The following is a 24,816-nucleotide window of genomic DNA, read 5'->3' on the forward strand; positions in this document are numbered from 1 at the left end:
ACTGGGAGAGTGATACCCGGAGAGAACGGCTTACAGAGCAAGACTCTGTCACTGAGACCAGCAGCGGAGGCCTCTAACACAAACCTGCTACCCGATTTACTAGCAGCAGTGGAGCCCTCAGAAAGTGGTGAACACAGAGCAATGAAACTAGCTGTCTCTTCCTCCAGAGGGTCTCCTCAGCTGCTTAGTATCATGCACTCTTCCGCCAGCCCTGGATTCCAGCTAGAGAAGTGAACGGTGGTCCAGTACCCTCTTCAGAGCCCACTGATTCTGCTGGGTAGGAAGACAGCATGTCTGAGCCATCTCACTGGAAATTAATAATGTCCTGAGAGGTGTGGGGCACGGGGAGACCTTTAAGAGGTCAAATCTTGAAAGGCTTTCATGGAATGGAAAGCCACTGGTGTAAAATACATGGTTCAAATGACCGCCCCCTTTTTTTTTAAATGGTTCGATCTATGTGCTTAAACAGGGTTCCTGGCCTAACTGAGGTGTCTAAGGGATCACTGACCAGGCTCTTTAGGGAGGTCCAGTGGAAATCACTTCTCGTCTTGAGACTTGACTCAAGGCACGCCCATGTAGAAGACCTGCCTAGAAGGGGATGCTTGGAATGGTTGAGCAGATGTTTTGTTATCCCCCAATTACCCTTCTGAATTACTACATTTAGTGGCAGGGAAGGGAGAAGAAAAATTCTTTTGCGTCCAGAGACACTGAAGACATTGCAAATCTTCTCTGCTAGCCACTGCTAACATGTAGCAGTCACTTGCCATCGGAACCTAAGTGGAAAGCATGCGGACGCCTTCTGCCGTTAGTAACGTCGAGTTTCCCCGCAAGCCAGGTACAACTGCAGGCTCTGCTCCGGCCCAGAGAGCTTCCATGATGTGCTGGAAGTGGCCCAGTCGGTGGCCAGCAGAACCAGGACGGCAAGGCAGAAGACTGAGACTCTAGAGCCTTAGCAGATGCTGTCCTTTTCCTCTGGTCTGCCTTACTCAGCCCCCTGCTCTCCCCAGGCCATGTCCGTTCAGGCTTCGGCTCTCCATCCAGGTGCCTCATCCAAGCCTCCTTTCCTGACAGGCCTCCTTCCTTATGCCCTCACGGAGTCTTCCTGCCTTTTGAACACTTAGAATGCTTACGCTGTGGGTAGTGGCACCAGAAGGCAGGGTCGAGAGAGACTGGGACCTTCTATGTAATCGTCCCGTCAGATACATTCCCACTGCCTAACCACAGGGCCTGGCAAAGGCAGAGAGCCCTCCCAACATCCTAATGAGTGGATAGCTCCCCAAAGCCAAGTTTTTGTAATTGGATGAACAACATATGTTCTTATCACTTCTGCTAGATAGCAAATATTTGTGCCACTATTAAAAAAAAATCCGTGTAAGGAGATAGTAAATTTGAAGGGTGATGACCATAGCTCTGATAATGAGAGCTCGTCCCTTCTCGATCCAAGTAAGGAGCCACAGGTCAGTAACTAATGGTATTCAAATCGTTTTACCTGCAAACATAGCTTTGGAAATCTTTTTTTTTTTTTTTTTTTTTTTTTTTTAAATGGAAGTATTATATACATGCAGGAGAGTACACATATAATAAGTGCATATCTCCAATTTTTCACAAAATGAATATACCCCATGTAGCTAAGACTGTTCAAGAGACAGAGGAAGAGCAGCACGTGAGCCTGTGGTAAATGACGATGCTTTTGTGACAACCAGCATCGTGGCTTTGGAGGATGAAGAATGAGGAGCTCAGACAGTATGTCTGTTGCCTCCAATGCTGGCTCCAAGCAAATGAGATGTAAGAGAATGAGAAAAAGAAAATGGGAAAAATGGAAACTTACTGAATTCCTGCCATGAGCTCCACGATATTTTCATTAAGCTTATTTTCACACACACACACGCGCGCACACACACACACACATGGAAATTGGGGTTCAGAAAGGTTAATGCACTTGCTCAAGGCCACAGACACCGAGTCTATGTGACATCACAATCTTGTGATTCCTGCTCTAGCTTCCTGCCTCACCTTTAAACAACTTTTTCACCATCGAACTTCACCTTTAAGCCCCTTCTTGAAAGGGGGGTGGGGGTGAGGGGCTGGGTTCATAATGACAACACTGCTGAGAGTCTTAATGATGCGATGGCTGAGGGTTTGCCTGGGAGCAGGCATTTTCCCTCCATGATTTCATTGTCCCCACTTCATGTATGAGGAGACTGAGACTTGGAGAAATTAAACACTGAGGCAATTTTGCCAAGCCCTTACCATGCACAGTGACAAAGCTAGGGTTCCAACAATGGCAGCCTGACCCTGGGGATGCCCTGTGACCATGATGGACAGACAGTGTGCCCTGTTTTCTGTTTTAAATCTTCACGGCGGGGGGCGGGGAGACATGCAATAGAGCGTCCTGCCTGGAGCACAGAGGCTGGTGGGAAGGGTCAACAGAGACGACTCTTTCTTGCCAGTTGGCCTTGAAGAACAGCATTCTGGGACAAGGCTGCCAGGCCACTGCCAGGATCTCTGTCTCTGCAGGATGTGACTGGAAAGAGACAGGCTGAGGGGCCTGAAAGCACGGACCCAGGCAGCCTGGTAAGAGCCACTTCTCTGGAGCTGCCTCCTGATCTGTTTCCTGGTCCCACTCAATTCGAGTTCAGGTGGGACTGTCGCCACAGGCAGAGTCATCCGTGGGTGAACTGGTTCCTTCAAGGCGGGTGTCACCCGTGGCTTACAGGGCTCACTGCAGACTACCCAGCTGCAGAAGCCTCAGAATCTGCAGCGGACAGAGCCTTGAGCTTAACCAAAGCCTGCACCAAGGGCTTAGTTGCCCCCTGGTGCTTCAGGAACGTCATGCGGCTTTCCTCCCTGCGACCAGGCTCAGGCTCATCTGCCCCCTCCTCCTGCTGCAGTGACAAGGTCATTCAGGAAGTTCAGCAGTGCATACAGGTTGTGAGAACAAGGACAAAGACACTGGGGAAGAGATCCCCTTCTCTCTTCCTGTCTCATGACGGCAGCTGGGTTATTATTCCTGGCTGCCTCATTGAAAAAAAGGAAAAAAAAAAAAAAAACCCTGGAATGTTGGAAATGATCACATGCATTGTAGAAATGTCATTTGTTCATTCATTCAATATTTGACAAATATTTACCGAGTTGCTTCTATGTGCAGTTGGAGGTAATGCTTTTAATTGCTTTACCTCCAAATTAGTTTCCCTGAAGAATGAACCATAACTAGGAGTCTATGGGACCCTGGCTAAGGGGACACTGTAGACTTGTGAGGTTACATTTAGGTAGAATCCAGCAGACAGTTTCAGATTTAATAGCACCGATTAGGTTGGTGGATGAAGAGGTAAGAGGAAGGAATATTAAATATTTAAAAAATCAGATTTTTGTTTGAAGCTCAAAGAAAAATGAATACTGAATCGTAAGTCGGGACATACCATGTCTGTTGTGGCCTTCATCATGATGGTAAGTCATGTAAGCTTGACCTCAGTATTCCTACTGTAAAATGGGAAGGTCATAGGAAATACCCTTCAATGGGCTCCTACGACTCTAACATTTGAAAAGCTTATGATTCTGAACTTTAGATAGCTTTCTTCATAGGTGAAGTTACATGTTTTCACATGCAGACATATCTATCCCTTTAACTAAAAAATGTTTTTAAGAACAAAACTGCTGTTATACATACAGAATATGGGCTTTTTTTACATGAGACACTGGTTTCTGAAATACCGAGAAAATTATTTTTATTTCAAAATTAGTGAAATGCATTAAATGTATTAAAATCTATTGTTTCAAAAAATTACTATTCTTTTTCAATGTACTTTGAATAAAATTAAAACTACAACTATTTAAAACTTCTTTTAAAAAAAAGCATATGATTCTTAGAATGGACAGAAATGATTAAATTTCATACATTTAGTCAAACAGAAACGGGGTCATTCTCATCAAACAAAATAGAAATCAGAGTCCTGGATGCATAGAGAGAGAATCTCGAGGAAGGCTATCACCTGACGCCCAGAGAGCCTCTGGCTTAAGAGAAATACTGGGATCTCTCCTCCCTGTCGGATGCTGAAGCCAGGCCCTGTAAACACAGAGACCTGGTCTCACGTATGGATGGGTCACAGACACTTTGATCAATGATTACTATATCGTTGACATAGTAAGTCCCCTGGAGGACTGGAAGACAGATCTGTCCAGGACACTTTGATCTGTATCACTCAGCTTTTAAAACCTTAAGCCCACATAAACACAGAATCCTATGATGGCAATGTCAATGGCAAACACCATGTTCTCCAAAATTGGTGGCCCCTGACTTACTTGGACAAGAGAGTCTGTAAGATGGAAATAAACAAACACATACAAACTCACTCTAAAGCAAAATGGCAAGTCTCTCCTCCACTGGCTTTTGGCTCTGCTAAGAGTCTGTCTTGGGGCAATTCCTACTGTTGTTCAGGGAGTAAGAATTTACAACTGAGCAGCACACATTCATCTAAACCAGGGTAGGTGATGCACTGAAAACAGGCCACCACCTCCCACACCCCCACAGATACAGCAGAATCTGTAATCTGTAATGACATCCTTTCCCAAAGAGCACATGTGCTGCTTCAAAATCCCTTTCAACACACCACTTTCACTGGCCATGTAAATGGACCAGACTTGAGTCATGAAATGAATCTGACTTTGCCTCCTTGATCTAAATTGTTACTGGGTAAGATGGGAGGGAAGTGTGTGCATGTTTCACGGGTATGTAGAGACTAATGTTTGATGACTATCGTCTACGCAATTGTCAAGTAAGGATGTAACCTGTGGAAAACCATTGACATTATGGAGACATGTGGCATGGATGTTTGGGTGAACGGGCACAACTGGGGGCTACTGAAGATTGTCAAAACCAGCCCCTGGTCTCTCCTGGAGATCCTTCCAACCCTAGAGTGCCTTCACCTCAAACAGGGTTCTGGGGTGGAGCTCTGTTGTGACAGGCTTTTTCAAGACTAAGAAGGCTGTACTCCACAGGACCTCTGCGGTCCACGGGATCTAATAAGACAGAGGATGGTTGACTAAAATCTCTATATAATTTTAATTATCTATACTGACACATAGATAATTATCGTCAAAACTCATGTAAAGAAATAAAAATGTTTACAGTGACTCTGAGTGATAGGATTATGGGTCATTTTTATTTTCTTCCTTGGAAAATTGGTTTTGTTTTCTTGACTTTCTAGAAATCACTTTGCGTGTGTCCGTGTGTGCAGGTTTGTTTTACCAGAAAAGCACATTTCTTGGAGATGCAAACATATACTAAAAAAGAATGAGAGAACCAGGTCATATACATGCTAGAGTGGTCATCGCTGTTTCCTTCCTGCCCCAGCAGACTCCTAATGGTGTGAGGTCTAATGGCGTGAGGGAACAGGATGTCAAAATTTGGGGTCTATGCAGTGCGCAGTGAATGTCTGCACGTGCATCCTTTCTCAGCTGTCATTCATTCCAACCCTCCTCCTCCTCCTCCTCCTCTTCAATCTCAGAGTCAGTCTTGCTCAACTGGACACAGGAGCAGAATTTGGCCCATTAAATACATTTAGTGAAAACCTTCCCACATCCCTCTTGCTATTGGCTCAGAGAGCTGGCTCAGTGTCCTGGGGTTCATTTTTTTAATGACTTTACTGAAGCATAATCTTCACACCATACAATTTAACCATCTCTGAGTGGTTCGATGATTTTTAGTAAATTTGTTATAGCCCTGTGACCATCACCACAGTATAATCTTAGAATATTTTCATCAACCCCAAAAGGTGAATTTCAAGTTTAAAAGCCCAGTTTCAGTCATTCCTCCCACTCATTCCCAGCCCTGCTTTTTTATCTCTGTAGTCTGACCTTTTCTTGAAATTCTGTATAAATATTATCATACAGTATGTGGTCTTTGGGACTAGCTTCTTTCACTGAGAGAATGATTTTGAGGTTCACCTATGTTATTAAATGTATCAGTAATCAGTTCCTTTTTATGGCTGAATAGCACTCCCTCATAGAGCCACAAGTGTTCATCTACACACCACGCAATGGACATTAGGGTTGTTTCCACATTCAGCTATCTGAATAACACTGCTATGAACACTGATGTACAAGCCTTCGTGTAGACATAGGTTTTCATTTGTTTGGGGTGAATTATTTGGAGTGGAACAGCTAAGTCATATTATGTGTGACACTAAACTTCTTAAAAAAAACTGGAAAGCAGTTATCCAAAGTGGCTGTGCCATGTTCCATTCCCACTTACAGTGGGTGAGAGCTCCAGTTCGTCTGCCCCATGCAATTCTGGGTCCGGTCATTCCTGCCGATTAGGGCCATCCTAGTGGGCGTGTAGTGGCTGGGACCTCATTTGACAATAGCAATAAAGAGATGAGAAAGGACCCCAGATTAGTAATTTGAGAAACTTGTTTCTACAACTATTCATTCATAGTCTTCCAGGGTTAAACTTTAAGTAATTCATTTCAGTTCTCTGAGTCTCAGTTTCTCTGTCTATAAATTGGAAGCCATAATACCTACAGACTATAAAGAGTCACTGAGACAAGATGTGTAAGGACTGTATTGAAACTCACATTCATTTCTAGAACAATATATCAATGGATATGAAAATACTTGGCATTTTTTTTTTAACCAAGCAAAGATGTCCACTCAGTTTTCCTTGTACTTAAAATTCTTGTTTTATCCCCTCTGGGCAGTATACAAGGAAGACAAGACGATTTGCAATTTTCTTTGTTTCACCCTCTCCATGTTTCTTGACACTGACCCTTTGTATCACTAAGCATTCTGAGCGAGCCAAGTGTACAAGGGACGGGGCCCGTCTTCGGTTGTGAACGTTTACTCAAGCCCTCTTCCTTGCCGAGCGGAACGTCAAGAGGGCTACGTCCAGCCCACAGTAGGAGCCTTTATGACACAGCACAGATTTGAAAGCCTTTGGCTACACATTTGTGGAGCCCATGGCCAGACGACAGACTGGAATCTTTACACCAAAGAAAGACTTAGCTTAGCCTCTGAGGACGGTCATCTACTATTTGAAGAAAAACATGAACTGCCATGATTTGGCTATGATCCCACCCTGAGGTACAGTACAGACTGCTCGGACTTCTCCGGATAGCTCATGGCTGGCAACAGTGTATCCCTGGTTGACTGCCAATGCCCTTGAGCTGCATGATCTGCCATTTTCTCAGGAAAATAATGCTAACTTGCAAGCCAGGGCAACAAAAACACCGCCAGGAGCCGACCAGCTCACAAGGGATGCACGGGTAGCTTGGTGGCCCTGAACACTTAAGTGATTTTGTTCCCCTTCCAATTTCCTGTGGTACATTAACTTTTATTGATGGCTTATAGCTTCAGCAACTGGTCTTGATTTTACTAACCTGAAGGACAGAGAAACAAGAGGCACCCGCACAGCTGACGTGCAAGACAAAAATCGCATGGAGCGCCTTGAGCAGACTTTTCTTTTTTGCCCCTCCCCCTTGCTACAGTTTTCCTTTAATGAGAGAGTCACGGTCATGGCAGGTTGATCATGTCTCAGCCTCCCGCAAAAGGAGGGGCTGAAATGACCATGAACAAATCTGCCCGTGGCTCCCTCCAGCAGACTCCTGAAGGCACACCGGGGCACTGGTGAAAGTGCAGGCTGTGACTTCCGTGACAGCTCTGAAGACGGAGAGGACGATGTTTGCGTGTTTTCATCATACATGTATTAAACAAACGTTTGGCCAGGAGATAGATGGAAAAATCTCTGTTGTGGAAGATGGAGAGACCAATTTTTATCATTGCTTTAAGGAGCCTAACACTTCTAACTAGAATCCGTATTTTGGAGCAAGCTGGTGTGTTTTTGACTCCTGGAAGCTTCAAATGGGATAGCTGTGTTTTCCTTTCTCCGTGGCATGTTATCAGCTTCAGCTTTAAAAAAAATTAGTAAAAACACAATAATCGTACATAGAATTTGGTGGGTGAGTATCTGTTAAAGGCCACGCACAGTTCTTTGCACATTGCGTATGTATCTTGCTTCAATTCATCCATATGGGAATTTTAAGAAGCTCACATTCGTACTGCCATTTCCTAGCAAAGCAAACTGAGGTTCCGAAGGTAACTGCAAATGATCAAAGTCTTCAGCCAGAAAGAGGAAGAGTCAAAATTTGAATCAAAGTCAAGGGATAAAACTAACTGCATCCTATATCCAAATCCAAAGTCAAGGGATAAAACCAACTGCATCCTATATCCAAACCCAAAGTCAAAGGATAAAACTAACTATATCCTATATCCAACTATATCCATCCTATATCCAACTAAACACTTCCATCTGAATACATACACAAGCCACACCACTTTACAATGTATGGTATTGATTTTAACATATAAAAATGCTAGTTTTACAAAACATTGTCTGAGAGAAATACCAACACACCTCTGTTTTTATTCAACCAAGATTCCTGATCATCTAGTATGTGTCATACTCTGTGCTATTAACTCATCCTACTTGGGGAAGCTCAGAGCTGTGCCTATAGGACCTTAGTAATCACAGGCTGAGTCAATGTTCTGCAGGCTGTGTCCAGGCTTATTTAAAACACACACACACACACACACACACACACACACACACACACGCACACACACGCACACACACCAACAAATCCTCCAGGTCATGATACTCATTCGGACACTGTGATGTTCAGAGGTCTACAGCGATGACATGAAAGTGACCTCATGCCGCCACAGGAATGGGGAGGTCCAGGAACAGGTGTTGTGACAAAGACGTCACAGGGTGTTGCTGGGTCTGTTCTTTCCAAGTCAAGATCAAATTAGTATTCTTCCTTCTATTTTTATCCTGAGGTCCTAAGGGGTGTGACAACTTCTGTTCGTCAAGTGAAAAGGTTCTATTTTGTACTGTCTGTGAATACACTACATCAAAAATTAGTACGAGGGTTCTCTGATAAGCTAAACAGAATTATCATATGACCTGGTAACTCTATTCCTAAGTATATATCCAAAAGAACTGAAAACAGGTGTTCAAGTAAAAACTTGCACAGAAATGATAGTCAAAGGGTAAAAACAAGCACTCATGGCCATCGACAGATGAATGGATAAACAAATTGTTTGGAATATTATGCAGCCTTACAGGAAACGAGGTACTGACAAATGCAAGAGTGTCGGAAACCATAAGCTGAGTGAAAGAACCGGGTTTGACAAGCCACATGTTGCATAACACTTGTAGGAGACAGACATATCTTTTGGAGGGCCACCATTCCACCCCTTAGAACCACTAACTAAATCTGTGATTATTTATGGAGCAAAAGGAAATGAACAGCAATCATTTGTTCATTTATTCGTTTACTGGCTGGTTCAACAGACACTGCTAAGTGGAGGCACTGTGCTTGGCTCCAGGGACAAAGAGCAAATAAAGCCGACTTAACCTCTCCCTGAGTTGAACTTGTAGTCAGGGGATTTGCTCATAGGTGCTCCTCACAAAAGGCAGTCACCAAGTTCAAAGTTCCCTAGGACAGACAATAGCTTCAAGCAGCGATACTAAATCATCAGCGGCCAGTGGGCCCTTAGAGAATCTGATGAAAGACAGGGATCTTTTCTCTGAAAAGTGTAAACAGAATATAATGTTGCATATTATTTCAGAGGATTCTAGGACACGCAGGGCCCTTCCTCAAGGTCTATCCCTAAAAATACTTGGTTTAGAGATTCTTGAGATGCCTCTTTGATAAAGAAACCTAACAAAGAGAATATGCACTTGGAGTACCCATGCATTACTTCCAAATAAATCTTACTCAACATCATCACTGAGACAGTGGCTAATCTTATTTGTCAACTTGACTAGAGCACAGGGGGCCTGGTATTTGGTTAAGCATTATTTCCAGGTATGTGTGTGAGGTGTTTCTGGTTGACATTAACATTTGAATCCATCCACTGAGTTAAGAAGATTATCCCCCCAGTGTGGGTGGGCCTCATCCAATCTGTGGGAGGCTGGAATAGAATAAAAGGTGGAAGAAGGAGAATATTGTTCTCTTCACTTTGTTGTCTTTGAACTGGGGTATCTATCTTTTCCTGCCCTCAGACTCAAACTTGGACCTGAACTTGTAAGACTGGCTCTCTTGCTTTTTAGGCCTTCAGACTTGGACTGGAACTATACCATTGGGTCTCCTGGGTCTGGACATCTTGGCCTTCATAATTGTGTGATCTAATTTCTAGTAATTCTCATTATTATATATGTATAAATGTGTGTGGGATGTGTATGTATGGTGTAATGTGTGTGTACACATGCACTATTTCTCTGGGGAACCCTGACCAACACACTGACAAATATCAACAAAGCCAAATTCTTCTTAAAACATTAGTCCCAGAAAGCAATTTTAGCCTTGTGCTAGGTGTTACAGCCTTGACTAGAAAACATGGAAATGTGGAAACATGGTGCATTTCATTTCTTCTCTTCTTTCTTTTTTCAGCAATTTCCAGATTTTTTAAGGAGAGCGAGAATTCAACCAAGTCTTGGAAGACCAAAGAAAAAAAACAAAACAAGACAAAACAAAACAAAAAACCCAAATCCTGATTCAAACAACAGTTTAAAAAAAAAAAGGAAGTATCATTTATAGTATTTAGGGGACGATTGGAAATAGGAACCTTCAGAGGGTATTTAATCATATTAAAAATTTGCATTATTTTGCGGGTATGATAATGATATTGTATATGTGTATATACCTGTCTATCTTGGGAGAGCTCTTACTTTATAGTGAGTCATAATAAAATATCTACAGATACAAAGATGTAATGGCTTTGATTTGCTTCTGTGAAACACTGGACATGGGGAAGTGGCCGTGGGTGGAGGTAAAACAAGACTGGCCACATGTGATAGTTACTGAAGCCGGGTGATGGGGCGATTGGGGCTAATGATACTCCGTCACCTACTGTAAATGTTTTTACCTTTTCAGTAGTAGATAAGTAAGTGGATGGCAGGAGCCAAAAATAATTCTTAACACAATATAAACAAATTAATAGAGATGGATATAGAGATAATTAGAAGAGAGATAAAGCCTGGCAGAAAAATCTTCCCTAAACACTCCAGGATGGGTCACTGTAAGTGCCTCATGTTAGCAGGTTTCCAGACATTTCTCACAAATGGATGTCCACATATCTGACAGTGTGGCAGAGAACTAAAGAATACATATTTGGCAGCACTGACAGGAAGAACATCTCTTTTTAGCCTGCGTCATTACCTGAAATTATATGAAATATTGATGCTTTGTTTATTGCTTATCTCCCCCGTGATAACGTAAACTCTACAGGCTTAGGCATTTTCCCTTTTTAGCTGTGTTTTTACCTTTTAGAACAATGCCTGGCACATGATAGGGGTTCCATTTTGGTTTTTGTTTGTTTGTTTCCTCTTTTGAGTGCCAGACGATTTGTGTAAATGAGTCTAGCCAACTCATAGGGACCTCACTGACTGCCCGTTATCCCTCAGGTCTTATGCGAAACGTGGAAGTAGCGTGCCCAGAACAGAAATTGTACAAATGAAGGGTGCAAAGTGTGGGAGTTCCTCAATTCCTTTCACAAAATAAGACTGCCATTCATTCAGGGCATTCAATGAATGAGTGGGAAAAAATGTACTGAGCGCATACTATGGTGGCGTGGCCACACAGTATATAGTGTTGCGGAAATAACAGCGTAAGAGGAATACACATTTGGCGATAATCTCTCTAATAATGAAGTTTACATTTCAGGCCATGAGGATGGAGTAAGGGGGCCCCTGCAGAGCCCACAGTTCCAGCCAAGGATTTATGTATTTGGCAATAATGCTAATACATGGCTGAAAATTGATCACAATTTTTATTTTGAGAATTAACTGAAAAGTTTACTTGTGGAAATGCTGTTTATCTAAGCCATTAGTGCTGTCTGCTACCGCTGTCAGGATATGCCACCACATTCACCAAATTCGTTATGATTTCTCACTCACCCAAGAGAAAAGTGTGGTTACTTGGAGGCCACCAGTTTATAAGTAAGCGAAAAGAGGAGACGTAAATGCTGTCTTTAAAAAGCAAGAAGGAAACATTCAATGGGGCATCACATTAAATTGTTCCCATACTGGTTTTGCTCCTTTGGAAATAACTCTCAACGTCTATCCTTTGAAAAGAATCATCAATAACTATCAAGATCTATTTGCCAGCTGTTATATCCTCCGACACAGGAGACTATGGACACATTTGTGAAGATGATATCATTCCCTCCTTCTCCCAACCCAACTGAGTCACAGAGGATCGTGAGTTTTAATGACTGACACATAAAATGTTGAACGCTAAGGTAATTTCCGTAAAACCAAATCTATAGCGACAGAAAGGATTTGAAGTTTTACCAACAGCAACTGGCCCTCTGGAATGGGTCCTAATGATAAAAACTGAGCTTTAACACATTCCAGTTTTAATTAATTTTTAATAAAAAAAAAAAAAAAAAAAGCTTTCCTTTCCACCACAAGACCCACTTCTTCCTGGTGAGATTCCCAAAGGGATGCCTACTCTTTTCTGGAAGGCATCGCTCTTCTAATTAATTAGAAATTGGGGGGGGGGTGGGGAAGGGGGGCAGGGGTGGAAACCAGCAGGGGGTGAGAGAATCAAATTCATTCCTGCCTTCTCCACTTCCCTTCTCCCCAGCCTCAGCCCCAGCTCTCTCTTTGGAGACAGACAGTTGAAATCAGTCGAATGGATTCCAGGCCAGGTCATCCTGCTTCTCTGCAAGGCTGGCCTGGTTTCTGTGCCTCAGATTGGGACACATTGTGGGGTCCTGCCTCCCAGGGCCACCTCATCAGTGATATCTGTGCAAGTTGGCTCTTTTGCCCTTTTGTTCTAATCTCAAAAACAGAACAGACTGATGGGAAGAAACACTCAAACATGACAGGATGACATAAAGAAAAAAAAAAAAAAACGAAAAAAATTAAGTTACCTCTTCTACAAAACCTTCCCATAGCTCATGCTTCCTGTTAAGGAGCTGTCACTATTAACAGTTAATGCCTATCATTACAATCTCAGATCACATGATAAGCATATGCAAATATACACAAATATAAACATTCAGATACATGCATAGCTTTCTTAAAAAAAAAAAAAGGAAAGAAAAAACAATCTAATAATACATGTATTGTCCCGAATTTGCATCTTCTCACTCAGCATTGTATCACGGGCAGCCATTAAGTGTGTGTGTGTGTATGTGTGTGTGCACGCGCACATGCCTGTGTGTATTCCATAACATGTATATTTAGATCTATCTCTTTAATATCCGTCTCTCTCTTTCTCTCTTTGTATATAGTACTTAAAACTTTGGAACAATTATAACTCAATTAAAAATTACTCTATTAATAGGAATTCAGAATTCACAGGTTGAACAAATAAACAAATGTGTCTGTGTGTGTGTGTGTGTGTGTGTGTATTTACATATTCACATACACATATAATGCTAAATAAATCATTGATTCTTCTAATTGGGACACCTTGCACATTTATTCAAGTATCTGTATTTTCTGATTCAGAACGGAAATGGACAAAAGGCTTAATTTTAATGAAACTGCCCACTTGCTGTCCAAAAATAACCAAAACCGACTTATGCTCCTTTTAATAGTGCATGTTCTTTTTCCCTGTTAAAGAAAACTTTTTAGGAAGTCTATTTATGTGCATGAGTCAAGGTTTTATTGTAATTTTGCTACGAGGGAAAAGGACTCTAGCAAATCAATTCAGAGATTCACTCCTGGTGGAGACATTTTATAGAAAAATGGAGTGATAAGACAGTCAATGTTAGGCTAGATACAAAAAGAAAAGAACATTTGGTTTAAGGTCGCTAGACTCTTGACTGACAGCTGGCTAGATGGGTGACTGATTTTTCAGAACAAGCCTTAATCCCATTAAAGTTTATCAGAAAATTGCTTAAACAATTTATCGGGAATGAGGCTGTGAATTACATCATGCAAAAAGGTTCTACTCCAGACCAGATTTGGGATCACTGTTCTTTTTTATACCTTTTATACTCTACACACTCACCAACATGGGAAGTTACCTGTCTTCTTAACTCCTGCCAATGTCGTGGTGCAAAATGGTATCTCATTGTTTAATTCCCATTTCCATGAATTAAAAATAAAGTGGAGTCTTTTTTCATGCTTGCCAATTTTCTTCAGTGAGTTTCCTGTTCATTGACTTTGCCCATTTTTCTACTGGGAGCTTCACATTTTTCTTTTTGATTCACAAAATCTCTTTGCATATTTGGGCTAAATTATTTAAGTATGTATGTGCACGTGTGTGTGTACACATAAATATGTGTGTATATGTACATTTTTTTATCCTGCTCTATATCATAAGATACTAAATTTGAGAAAAAAAAAAAAAAGAGATCACTGAATTATAAGCTAGTTTCTCATAGTACCTGGAAGAGACTTATTCAATTTCTGCTTCAATATGAAGTCACTAATATCCTACTTCAAAGCCTTCAGTGCCCTTCTGGTATAACAAAAGTTCAGGCCTGTTGCAGGGCTTTTGCCCTGTGGCCCTTGCCCAAGTCCCTAACATTATCCTTGACCACTCTGTTCTGGCCCTGAGAGCCCCAATGACAGTATTTCTCGTGTCCAGAAAGACTGCTTCATCTGCGCACCTCACACATGTTGATCCCTCAACAAGAACATCTTCCCTGGATACTGTCTCCTGAGTAAACTCCTATTTGTCTTCCCTCTTCGGAAGAACATTCCCCTCATTTTGTGGGGGTAAATCAGTCACTCCTTCTTGGGTACCATGTAAATGCACCAATTTCTTTGTGCAAACCTCTTTTTAATTTACTTGTTCCCAAACTGGCCTTCTGTAGAAGATATTGAGCTACTTCAGGGTAAAAGTGAGCTAAATTTTCCTAAGCCACCTGAGCCTAATACAGGGTCTGAGTGATCCAGGGTAGAAGCACGGTGAGTAACTGTTGAACAGAGAGAGACAGCCTTTCTCATCTACACATTCCAGGAGAAGGAGATGTAGGAGACGAGATAGTCAGTGCCCACTTTCCTCCCCCTTGCTTCCGCCAACAAACAAAAATACCCTTCAATTCGAAAATGATTATGGCTCTATAGATTCGAAGCTGGGAGAGCACAAGTTGCCTTCCCAGTTTTGCTGGCTCAGTTTCTAGAATCTGCACAGGAAGTGTTAACACAAACATCATCGAAGTGCTGGGGGAAATTTTATTGTCTGTCAGATTTACAAATTGGGATCGATCTACATTCAACCAGTTTCACCAAAGTTTCTGCGAAGTGAACATAGCAAAAGACAGGTGCCTTTCAGATCACCTGTGATTAAACTCACTGCATTTGTCTTCAAACAAAAGTGTTTTTTTTTCCTGCCCGCAACATATAATTTTAGTCAGCTAACACTAAATTAGACACCCACTCAGATTTATTATGATAAGAACATTCAGTAAGCTAATTTCAAGATGATGACTCCTATAAATTCTTATAATTTATTATTTAGTACTTTGGTTTTTAATCATTAAGTACGTGAAGACTTTGTAGGTCAAACCTGTATTAATGAAGACAGTAATCTATTTTTCAAACTCTGCTCCTCACCCACCTTTCAAATTGTAAATTAACAGAAATAGATTTAAACACACTTGTAAGAACAAAGGCAATAATTGGGGGGTGGGGGGACCATCACCCCCAATTTCCTAATCTTTCTAGGTAGACTGTCAATCACAGTGCTAACTTATTTAAGACACATCATGCTAAATCTTTAAACGAAATAATGGAGTCCAAATTCGAGAAGCCCTTAGCTCCCTAAGAAAATAAAACCCATAACCCACATTTAAAGTTTCATTAAAAAAACAAAGCTGTTCAAATATTAGCCAGTGCAATTTCATTAGGTGTTAATCTTAACCCAATGCAGCCATTTTTATTGCTTTTTTGGTGAAGTGTTACAGTTCTAGAGATACACAGACAAGAAGTAAAATATTAACTAAATAAATATTTTAGAAAGCTACTGATGTTATCTAAATGAGAGTCATCTTTATCTCCCAAATTCATTGTCGAATTAGAACCTGTTTCATAATTTCAAGCATTCAGTGCTAAAAGACTTCAGGGCTATATTTTGCTGAACAAAGATACGCTTTTTTGATCAGCTGCATGTAAATCATAAATAAAGTCACCTGCACAGTAATGTCTTTTCATTTTCCCTAAAATAAAATTAATCTTTATTACGGTAGAGTACAAGCTCAACATAAGCCAATTGAAAAACAGAGCAGGAAAGACGAACAAGGTTCACTAGTATAATTTTCAGAGAAAAAAAGTACCGGGATACAAAATGAAGCAAGTGTCCAGTGAAGTCACAACTATGTAAAAACCATCGTGTATATGTTGAGAAAAATCGAGAAGGAAATATAGCAAAGTAATGAGAGTGGTTATTTTTAGGTGGTCGTACAACAGACGGTTTTATTTTTCATTTCCTCTGTTCATTTCTTAATCGGCTCTTCTGAAAAGTCCTTCAGAAATCAAAAGGCGTATGTTTGCATCCGTAATATGGAAAGCATTTTAAATTACATCAGTGTCTGAATCTTCACAGGATAGACAGTCAGTGTCCATTTTAGCAGAAGACTTATTGCTGAGGGGTTTGCTATTGAATTATTACATCAAGGACTGCTCATGGCATCTCTTGGTTCAGTAAAAACCTCCCTGGGATACGTGTATATGCTTACAAGCTGGGCTTCAAAATAGGAGGCGAGCTACATCCACACTGTGCTTTCAGAGCGCATGCTGAATTGCTTCAGAAGTACATTTCCACCTCTCCTTTCCACCTAGGGAAGGGTGAAGTACGGCAGGTTTTTAGATAAAAATCCTTGATGAGAAGAACATACAAAGATTGTGCCTCATGGTCGAAAGGAGTCACGAAGAACAGAGATCACTGAGGGGGGTTTTAGCAAACTGGGTTACAGAGAATTCGCTGCGACTGGATTTCTGGGTTTTGCTGGTCATTTACTAAATAAACAATGATTACTGGAATAGCAAAAATATTCATGGAAACAGCACCTACTGTCTACTACCTGTTTGCCACGGCTACATGTAGCACTGAGTCAAACATCTTACAGATCTTAAGTCCCCACCCTACCTATATGAATTAATCTTATGTCACAGATGAGCAGACCAAGGTACAACATTACTGGTTGCCTGTGTGTGACTCCAGAAGGCAGCACCACCTGACTCAACCTTTAGATGTCTTTTAATTATGAAGAGAAGGAAATTTCTGCCACCTTTTTGAGAAAATGATCAATGCAGGAGGAAAATGGACTTACCAACTTGTAAAAAGTTTCTATACACAAATAACAAAAGTGTTGTTGTTAAACTCATGGAACAGGTGAACATTTTTAGGCACTTTTAACTCTTAAGGTTCTTGGTTTATTTATCCTGTAGGCAGTGCAAATTGGCACTGTATTAATTTCGATGAGTAACATATCACCCCAAAATTCAGCATCATCAAACGAACTGTAAGTATTTAATATCTCTCGTGGCTTTTGTGGATCAAGGACTCTGGGGCAGTTTGGCTAAATGCTGTGCCTCGGGTCGGACTGCAGCTGCAGTCTCATCTGAAGGCCTAACTGGGACCGTCGGGCGTGCTTCCAGAATGGCACTCTCAGACGTCCGGCAAGTCAGTTCACTAGCTTCCCCCAGAGCAAGTGATCCCAGAGAGAGCAAGGCAGACGTGACCATGTCTTTTGTCACTTAGCCTCAAGAGTCATGCTCTAACATTTCCCCTGTCAGTCCTGTTCAGAGTAGGAGAGGACCATACAGGTGCATGAAATCTGGCAGGCCAGGGTCTCTGGAGGCCATCGTGGAGACTGGCCACCACAGGATCACTTCTCCCTTTGTCTAGAGAACCCCAGAGCCTGGAACTATATAAGGTCGCACTCCAACATTTCAGCAATGAAATGAATTCAAAGTAGGCCAGGTGGAAGGGTGAAAAGCCACCCTGAAGTAACGCAGAGTCACCCAGCTCAAGTCACTCCTGATTATAGGACAAGCACGACACATGATTCCAAAAATGCTATGTTTCAAACAGCTGGGGGAGAAGTGAAGTGGGTATGTTTGGAAAACTCTATTAGGCGGCTCCAAAAGATGTTTCAGGGATGATGCTGAAGATGAATATGAAGAGTCTGAGTAAAATTATTTCATAAAATGCGAGGATGAAAAAAAATACCCTCTAATATTTAAAAATTAACATATTACTTATGAAAATACATTAATAAATTAAACCTTAAAGGTAAAACTTTCAACCCTTCCTCTATATCCTCTAAAGTTTGTAAGTTGAGCAAAAAAGGCAGGGGAGCACCTCTCTGGGTAAATAAAGAATCATTTTGTATTTGAGGTCACCTGGTATCTGGAGATTCACTGGAAACAGATATGTGCTTGGTGCCTCTATGTACTTGACACTGGCTAACCTCAGGGACAAAGTAATGAGCAAGACATAAGACATCCTAGTGGGAGAGATGGACAATAAACAAATAGAAGTATACAATACATCCTCATTGTGAAAGTATCAGGCAACCAAATATTTTGAGTCACTTGGCCAACTGACCTTTGGCTCAATTATTTGCCCACCAAGTAGCTTATAATTTTACTTGTCTCAGTTTCTGTAATTCTACCCATAAAGAAATACTGGGTTTTTTGTTTGTTTGTTTGTTTCTGTTTTTTTTTTTTTTTTTTTTTTTTTTTTTCTGGCCAAACTAACAAGGGCATTTCAAGCTGTGTTATAATTATGGTCCTCCTTGAAATTTATAGTTTGGGCACTTGATTTATATATCAGTCTGTATGAGTTTGATTATTGTGAGTCTGCATCTGTAAGAAAGATCTGTTCTTGGCAGCCTGACCAAGATTTATTTTTTTTGAGATAGCAAGCTTGAGGGCAAGATTCATATTATTAATGAACTCAACAACATAATATGACCTGGCAAGCTTTTAGCAAGTTATCCACCTGGCTTTCACTGTCCATAACTGTCCTCTTCTCTCAAAACAAAACAAAACAAAACAAACAAACAAACAAACAACCTCAGACATTCTATACATTTTTAAAATTTCCTCTGGAAACTCTAAAGAAAACATACACTGAAAAAACAGGATACTAGAAAGGGTGGCATGAATGTGACTGCTACCCTCTGAATCCTCATTCAGAATTGATACTAATAATTGATCACAGAACTCTTCTATGTTGAGCCAATATGGCGTCAGAATCCTACTCAACATTGTGCCACAGACAGACACTAACAATTGATCAGCGTTCAAAAATGGCAAGGCTTAAAGTCCTGGGATATCAATATCTGTTTGTCCCTATACAATGAGTTCTTTTTCAAATTGAGTCCATATGCTTCACGTTCACAGGCACTGACTGATACAAGAGGCATAAACAAATCTGGGCTGAGGCTCATCATTATACAAGCCTTCAGCAATAGTGGACGGTGACAGCATCTGGTTAATACGGAGTAAGGGTGGGACCCTAAGATTTCCTATGTGATGGGGGAGACAGAAACAAACAGCTCCAGATACCAGAGTTGCATTGCAACATTGTTTTAATAGTGAAGAACTATAAGCAGTGTAGATTGCCAACTGAAGAGTGAATAAGCAATAAGAACCATCACTTGATAGCTTTTTACCTGGCTGATGCTTAACATTAATAAAGACTACATTGTAATAGGGGAGAAACTTGTGCTACAAGTAAAATACTCGGGAGTAGCATCAGCTATAATGTCGCATAAATAATGGTGTAGGAAAAAAACAATAAGCCCATTCATGGCGAGGGTGGATTTTAATGGGAGTAGCCAAATATCAACAGTGACTGTTGTCTAAATGACGACATATTGGCTCGGTATTGCTGGTCTCTTTCCTCCTCCTCCTTCTCCTCTTTCTTTTCCCTTTTCCTTTTCTTCTTTCTTTTCTCCCTTCTCTCCCGCCCTCTCTCCCCTCCCCCCTCCTTCTCTCCTTCTTTCCTTCCTTCCTTCCAAGTTCCTGTTTGGTATTTTGCACACACATACATATATATAGGTGGGAACTGGGAATGAAAACTTCTGTAGAAAAAAAGTCAAGTTCCCGCACTGTTTTCTATAGGGTCTCTTCCGTCTGGTAGAAAAATGCAAACTTCCCCCTTTGCTCACTGCATCAAGATTACAAATCTAGTCCACAGAGAAAAACAAGCTCATTGGGTTTTGTTGTAACATTTGCCCTGGAAGGCCTTTCTCAAAATTTGGCTGTGGTTTTTGACATCTTCATGCGATTTCACAACTCCTCACAGTGGGCGGCTCAGTGGCAATCTAGTCACGGATGACCGCTCCCAGCGGGAACAGAGGTTTGCGCTGACCCCCGAGTGTGTGGGCAGGAGGGTGGCAGAGATGGGAGAGCCACACATGTAACGGTGGCTTACTATACAGATTGATTTTGTCTTCCATGGGATGCCTAGTAGACTCTGGGCAGCTGTGCCAAGACGGCTGACCTTCCTCCAGGTGACCAAGCCCACAGCAACATGGTGGCCATCTGTCCTGCTACTGCTCAAGGCAACTACGCCTCTGGAAGTGATTTCAGCAAATGGTTATTAGCACTTCTGCTACCGAGTGGAACTCCGACCACAACCAGCAGGACTAGAAGTGCCCTAACTTGTTTGCGGGTATTAAAAACTGCTAAACAGATGGATCAGGTCATTAAGGAAAGACAGACTCTCGGAGGAAGAAAGAAAAATATGGGTCTCTTTGTCTAACTCCATCTATTTTGGGAGTCTTCTCTGTGAGGCTGAGAACTGGTGGTTCAACCTCATCGTTACCTTATTGGTAGGAGGAGAGCGAACTGATCAAGGTTTCACTTTCTGCTTCAGGGTCAGCCCTAGGCAAATCTGTTAATTAGGCTAAATTCGGCCTGCTGAGCTGCTCCCCTGCTTTCCGTCTCGGCACCCTCTCTCCTCTCTCCACCAGGCCAGGCTCCAAGTCCCCCCAGGCAACACCATATAAAGGACTTTCTGTTCCCCGGGGTTCACAATGCTCACCCTACCTAACGCCCAACGTCCTGAAGCTACTCAGCTCTGTCTCTACCGTGGTGTGAGTCCATAAACACACTGAGCCTTGCACTTAACAGTGTTTTTTGTTTGTTGTTGTTGTTGTTGTGTTTTTCCTGAAGGCACTAATCTAGTCCAAAGGACTGGTTCCTGCAGTTAGCAAAAACAGTTCTTTATAAGTGTTAGAACAGCTGGGAAGGTATTTGGGGGCAAACAAAACTTGAAGTTTTTCTCAAAACTAACAGTATCAATAACAACAAGCTGTACTTCACTTAGATGCCAAAGCGTTCAAGAGATACTGCGCTGTTTGTTTCCCATACACCAATTCCAAGCCTTCTGTATTCATTATCATTTTTATTTGAACAAACCATACCAGAACTCAGTGACCAAAAACAGTAATCACTTTCCATTTTAAAAACAAAATTCAAGATTCTGGTCATGGGCTGGGCTCCATCTCTGGTGTGAACTGTCTTGTCTGTCTTTGCTGGGCTCACTCACCTGCCTGGGCTCAGCTGGTAGGTTGGCTGGATGACTCCAGAATGATTTCGCTAATGCACCTGGAAGCCGACAGGGGATCTACTGGAGCAACACAGCTCCCTCCATGCGGCCTCTTGGCCTCTGGCAGGCTAGCTCAGGCCTGTTCCCAGGGTCTCAGGGTTCTAAGCAGCAAGACAGTCCACTCCAATATCAAGTGCCTTTCTTGCCTGTGCGTGCACTGTCCTTGCTAAAGTCCTGTTGGCCAATGCCAACACCTGGTCAAACTTACATTGGTGGTGGAGAAACAGGCTCCACTTCTTAATGGGAGGATGGACAACCTTATCAGAGTATGGGCCCGGATGTAGCAGAGGGAAGAAACATATTTCTTTTCTTTTTCTATAATTCACTACTTTTACAATTTACCATATCTTCCCCAATTCCTAGAGGGTGCCTGCTATTGCCTCCACCTAACAGAAGAACATGAGACTTAGAATGGTCAAATAACATCTCCAACCCAGTTGTGTTAGACTGGAATCAAGTGCAAATTCATATTTAAAATACATATGTGTCAGGGCGCCTGGATGGTTGAATATCGGGCTCTTGGTTTGGCTCAGGTCATGATCTTGGGTTTGTGAGACTGACCCCTGTGTCAGGCTCCATGCTCACTCAGCATGAGGTCTGCTTGAGATTCTCTTCCTCTCCCTCCCCCTCTCTCCCACTCACATGCATGTGCTTGCTCTCTCTCAAATAAATAAATAAATAAAATTATAGTGTCTATATTTTCAATCTATATTTTATTTTATAAATATATATTTATGTTATGTATTCTAATATTATAAATATATAAATAAATATAAATAGCAAAACTTAGTTTACATATAAGTGAATATGGATATAAATGCATTAAAATATTTAATGCATACACACAGACACAGAAATAGAGATATGTTTGTGTGTATGTGTCAGTATCCATACAAATATTTCCAAACTCCGTCCATGGAGAAGTTTTGGAGGTAATGGTATCCCAGTGGTAACGAGCACACCCAGTACCCAGATCGTGGTTTCTAAAGACCATTCTCTGCTACGGAACCAGGGCTCCTTGGGAAAGTAGTTGATTCTAAGGTTAGGGTAAGGAAATAAGTCTGTAATACCTTACAAGGCAAAAAGGATGAGGTGTGTCAAATGGGCACAAGACCCAGCCTGAAAGAGCTCTCAGTGGTTAAAGCTGGAACAATCTGAGTGACAGAATGTATAACAATATGACTATAATAAAATTCAGAGTGTAAAATGAATATTCACATGTCCACACTGATACAAATGAATATATAATTAAATAAACAGAGAAGAAGGGACAGCCTTCAGCAGAAAAGAATTTGATGATAAATGTAGACGGCACGAGGGAAATAAAAAACCACCTTTAGAACATGATAGCATGAATTGTTGTAGGCAAGATCAACAGAGATGCTAACTTCAGCGGACGAAAATGTTAGAAGGAAGAGTCTCAGAGTACCTCCCCCAAGATATTTATTAGTTATAAAGGGGAAAATGATTATTTTTAGCAGCTAAATCCCGTAGACAACACTTTTGCTAAGAGATCATGGTTAATATCACCAGTAATAAGACATTTTGATGCTATGTACCCTCTGATACGTTGGACTGAGAAGGGCAGACCAGTTCTGTGGGTTCTGATACAGTGAGAAGAAACTATCAGAGAAACCCAGGTCAAGAATTTTCTATAAAATAACTGACTTCAAAAGTATCAAGACCATTAAAAAAATAAATAAATGAATATATGAAGACTGAGAGATTGTGGCGGATCAGAGGAGACTGGAGGAGCCGGACCACAGATGCAGAGTGGTACGCTCGGTTGACTCTCGGAACATCAGAAGAACATGAATGGAAACACAAGTGAACTGCAAAAGCTGTTGGTGGTCAACTGTTAACAGCATCGTACCAGTGTTCATTTCTTACTGTTAGAAAATGTATCACGTTAGTGGAAGCTGGATGCAGGATATACACTGCACCCTACTTGTCACTTTTCTGTAAGCTGAAATTAATTTCAAAACAAAACAAAACTGGGGCACCTGGGTGGCTCAGTGGGTTAAGCCGCTGCCTTCGGCTCAGGTCATGATCTCAGGGTCCTGGGATCGAGTCCCGCATCGGGCTCTCTGCCCAGCAGGGAGTCTGCTTCCTCCTTTCTCTCTGCCTACTTGTGATCTCTCTCTGTCAAATAAATAAATAAATAAATCTTAAAAACAAAAAACAAAAAACAAAACTTTCCTAAGGTCATAGCTCCTCAAGGCAAAACCGTTTTGCCTGATTTCAGAGTCTATGCTTTTTCTACTCTGCCTTGCTTTCTCCATCCACGTTGCACAGAACCGCCTTTCTCAGAATTGGCTGAGTCTGGACTAGGACACTCCTTCCAAGTGAATTACTTTATGGGAAAAACTGGCGGCACAATTAGGCATAAATCCACTGACTTTAAATGGGGAAAGTGAGGCACAGGATCATTAAAATGTAGACGGAAAATATCCACGTTCAGTTCCGTGTCCCAACTGCCCATATCTGCCAGTTTATAATGTCATTTCTTGATTCCCCACAACTTGGTTAAATTAGTACAGGACGACACATCTCAACCTTCAACCGTTTTGTCACTTAAAATGAGTATCTGAGAGGCCATCCTTCCGGGAATATTAGTTACCTTGTCCATTACTTAATTAATCATAGCTTAGAGTTATTTTTTGCCTTGTGGAAGCTGACTCCAAATTATGGGCTACATCACAGCAAAGCCACACTTAGCAAATTATATGGCATGGGAGAACCCTTGCTTTGGGGACAAAATTATATATTTCTTGAAAGATATGTTTTATACAATATTATATTAAGCCTATAAAACAAAAGGCACGAGCACATTCTGTGGCCCTTAGGACCTATTCGGCAACTCACTCAAGTCTCTGACCCTCTCCTTAAACAGGGTCGGAGGGGAGGGATTCCACTCAAATTCACGTCAGTGGAGGCCACAGTCCATGCATTTCTGCACACAGACCCATAGGCGGAAAGCCTAGAAATCCTGTTGGTCTTTGCACATGATGCAGTAAATAAATTATCCAAACGGTCTTAAATTTCATTTTGAGCAGCAAGAGCAGACTAATAAGCACTGTTTTCTCACTGTGATAAATGGATGCCTTTATTATTTTCTTAAAGAAGTCCCCTGAAGTACCTTGGGACTTGATCAAATGACGGCAAGATGAGAAGAAAGTGCATGAATGCATGCAGGGCTGTTAAATAGGAAGGGACCATGGCCCTCTGG

The 24,816-nt window shown here is 41.6% G+C and overlaps 1 protein-coding gene across 2 annotated transcripts in view; it reads right to left on the reverse strand.

Moving 5' to 3' along the window:
* The window catches only part of WWOX (WW domain containing oxidoreductase), a 711,319-nt gene that overhangs the window by 76,281 nt on the left and 610,222 nt on the right, over window positions 1-24,816 (reverse strand). The window contains exon 9 of one of the 2 annotated variants that reach the window (XM_059153117.1): window positions 16,677-16,797. The exons of the other annotated variant lie outside the window; for it this stretch is intronic. Coding sequence (XP_059009100.1) covers window positions 16,726-16,797 — 72 coding nt within the window. The 3' untranslated portion in view covers window positions 16,677-16,725. Of the gene's footprint in view, window positions 1-16,676; window positions 16,798-24,816 lie in introns of those variants that run through there. 2 annotated transcript variants of the gene reach the window in all.

The sequence above is a fragment of the Mustela lutreola genome, chromosome 16 (genome assembly GCF_030435805.1).
Source record: "Mustela lutreola isolate mMusLut2 chromosome 16, mMusLut2.pri, whole genome shotgun sequence".
In the NCBI taxonomy this organism is placed as follows: Eukaryota; Metazoa; Chordata; class Mammalia; order Carnivora; family Mustelidae; genus Mustela; species Mustela lutreola.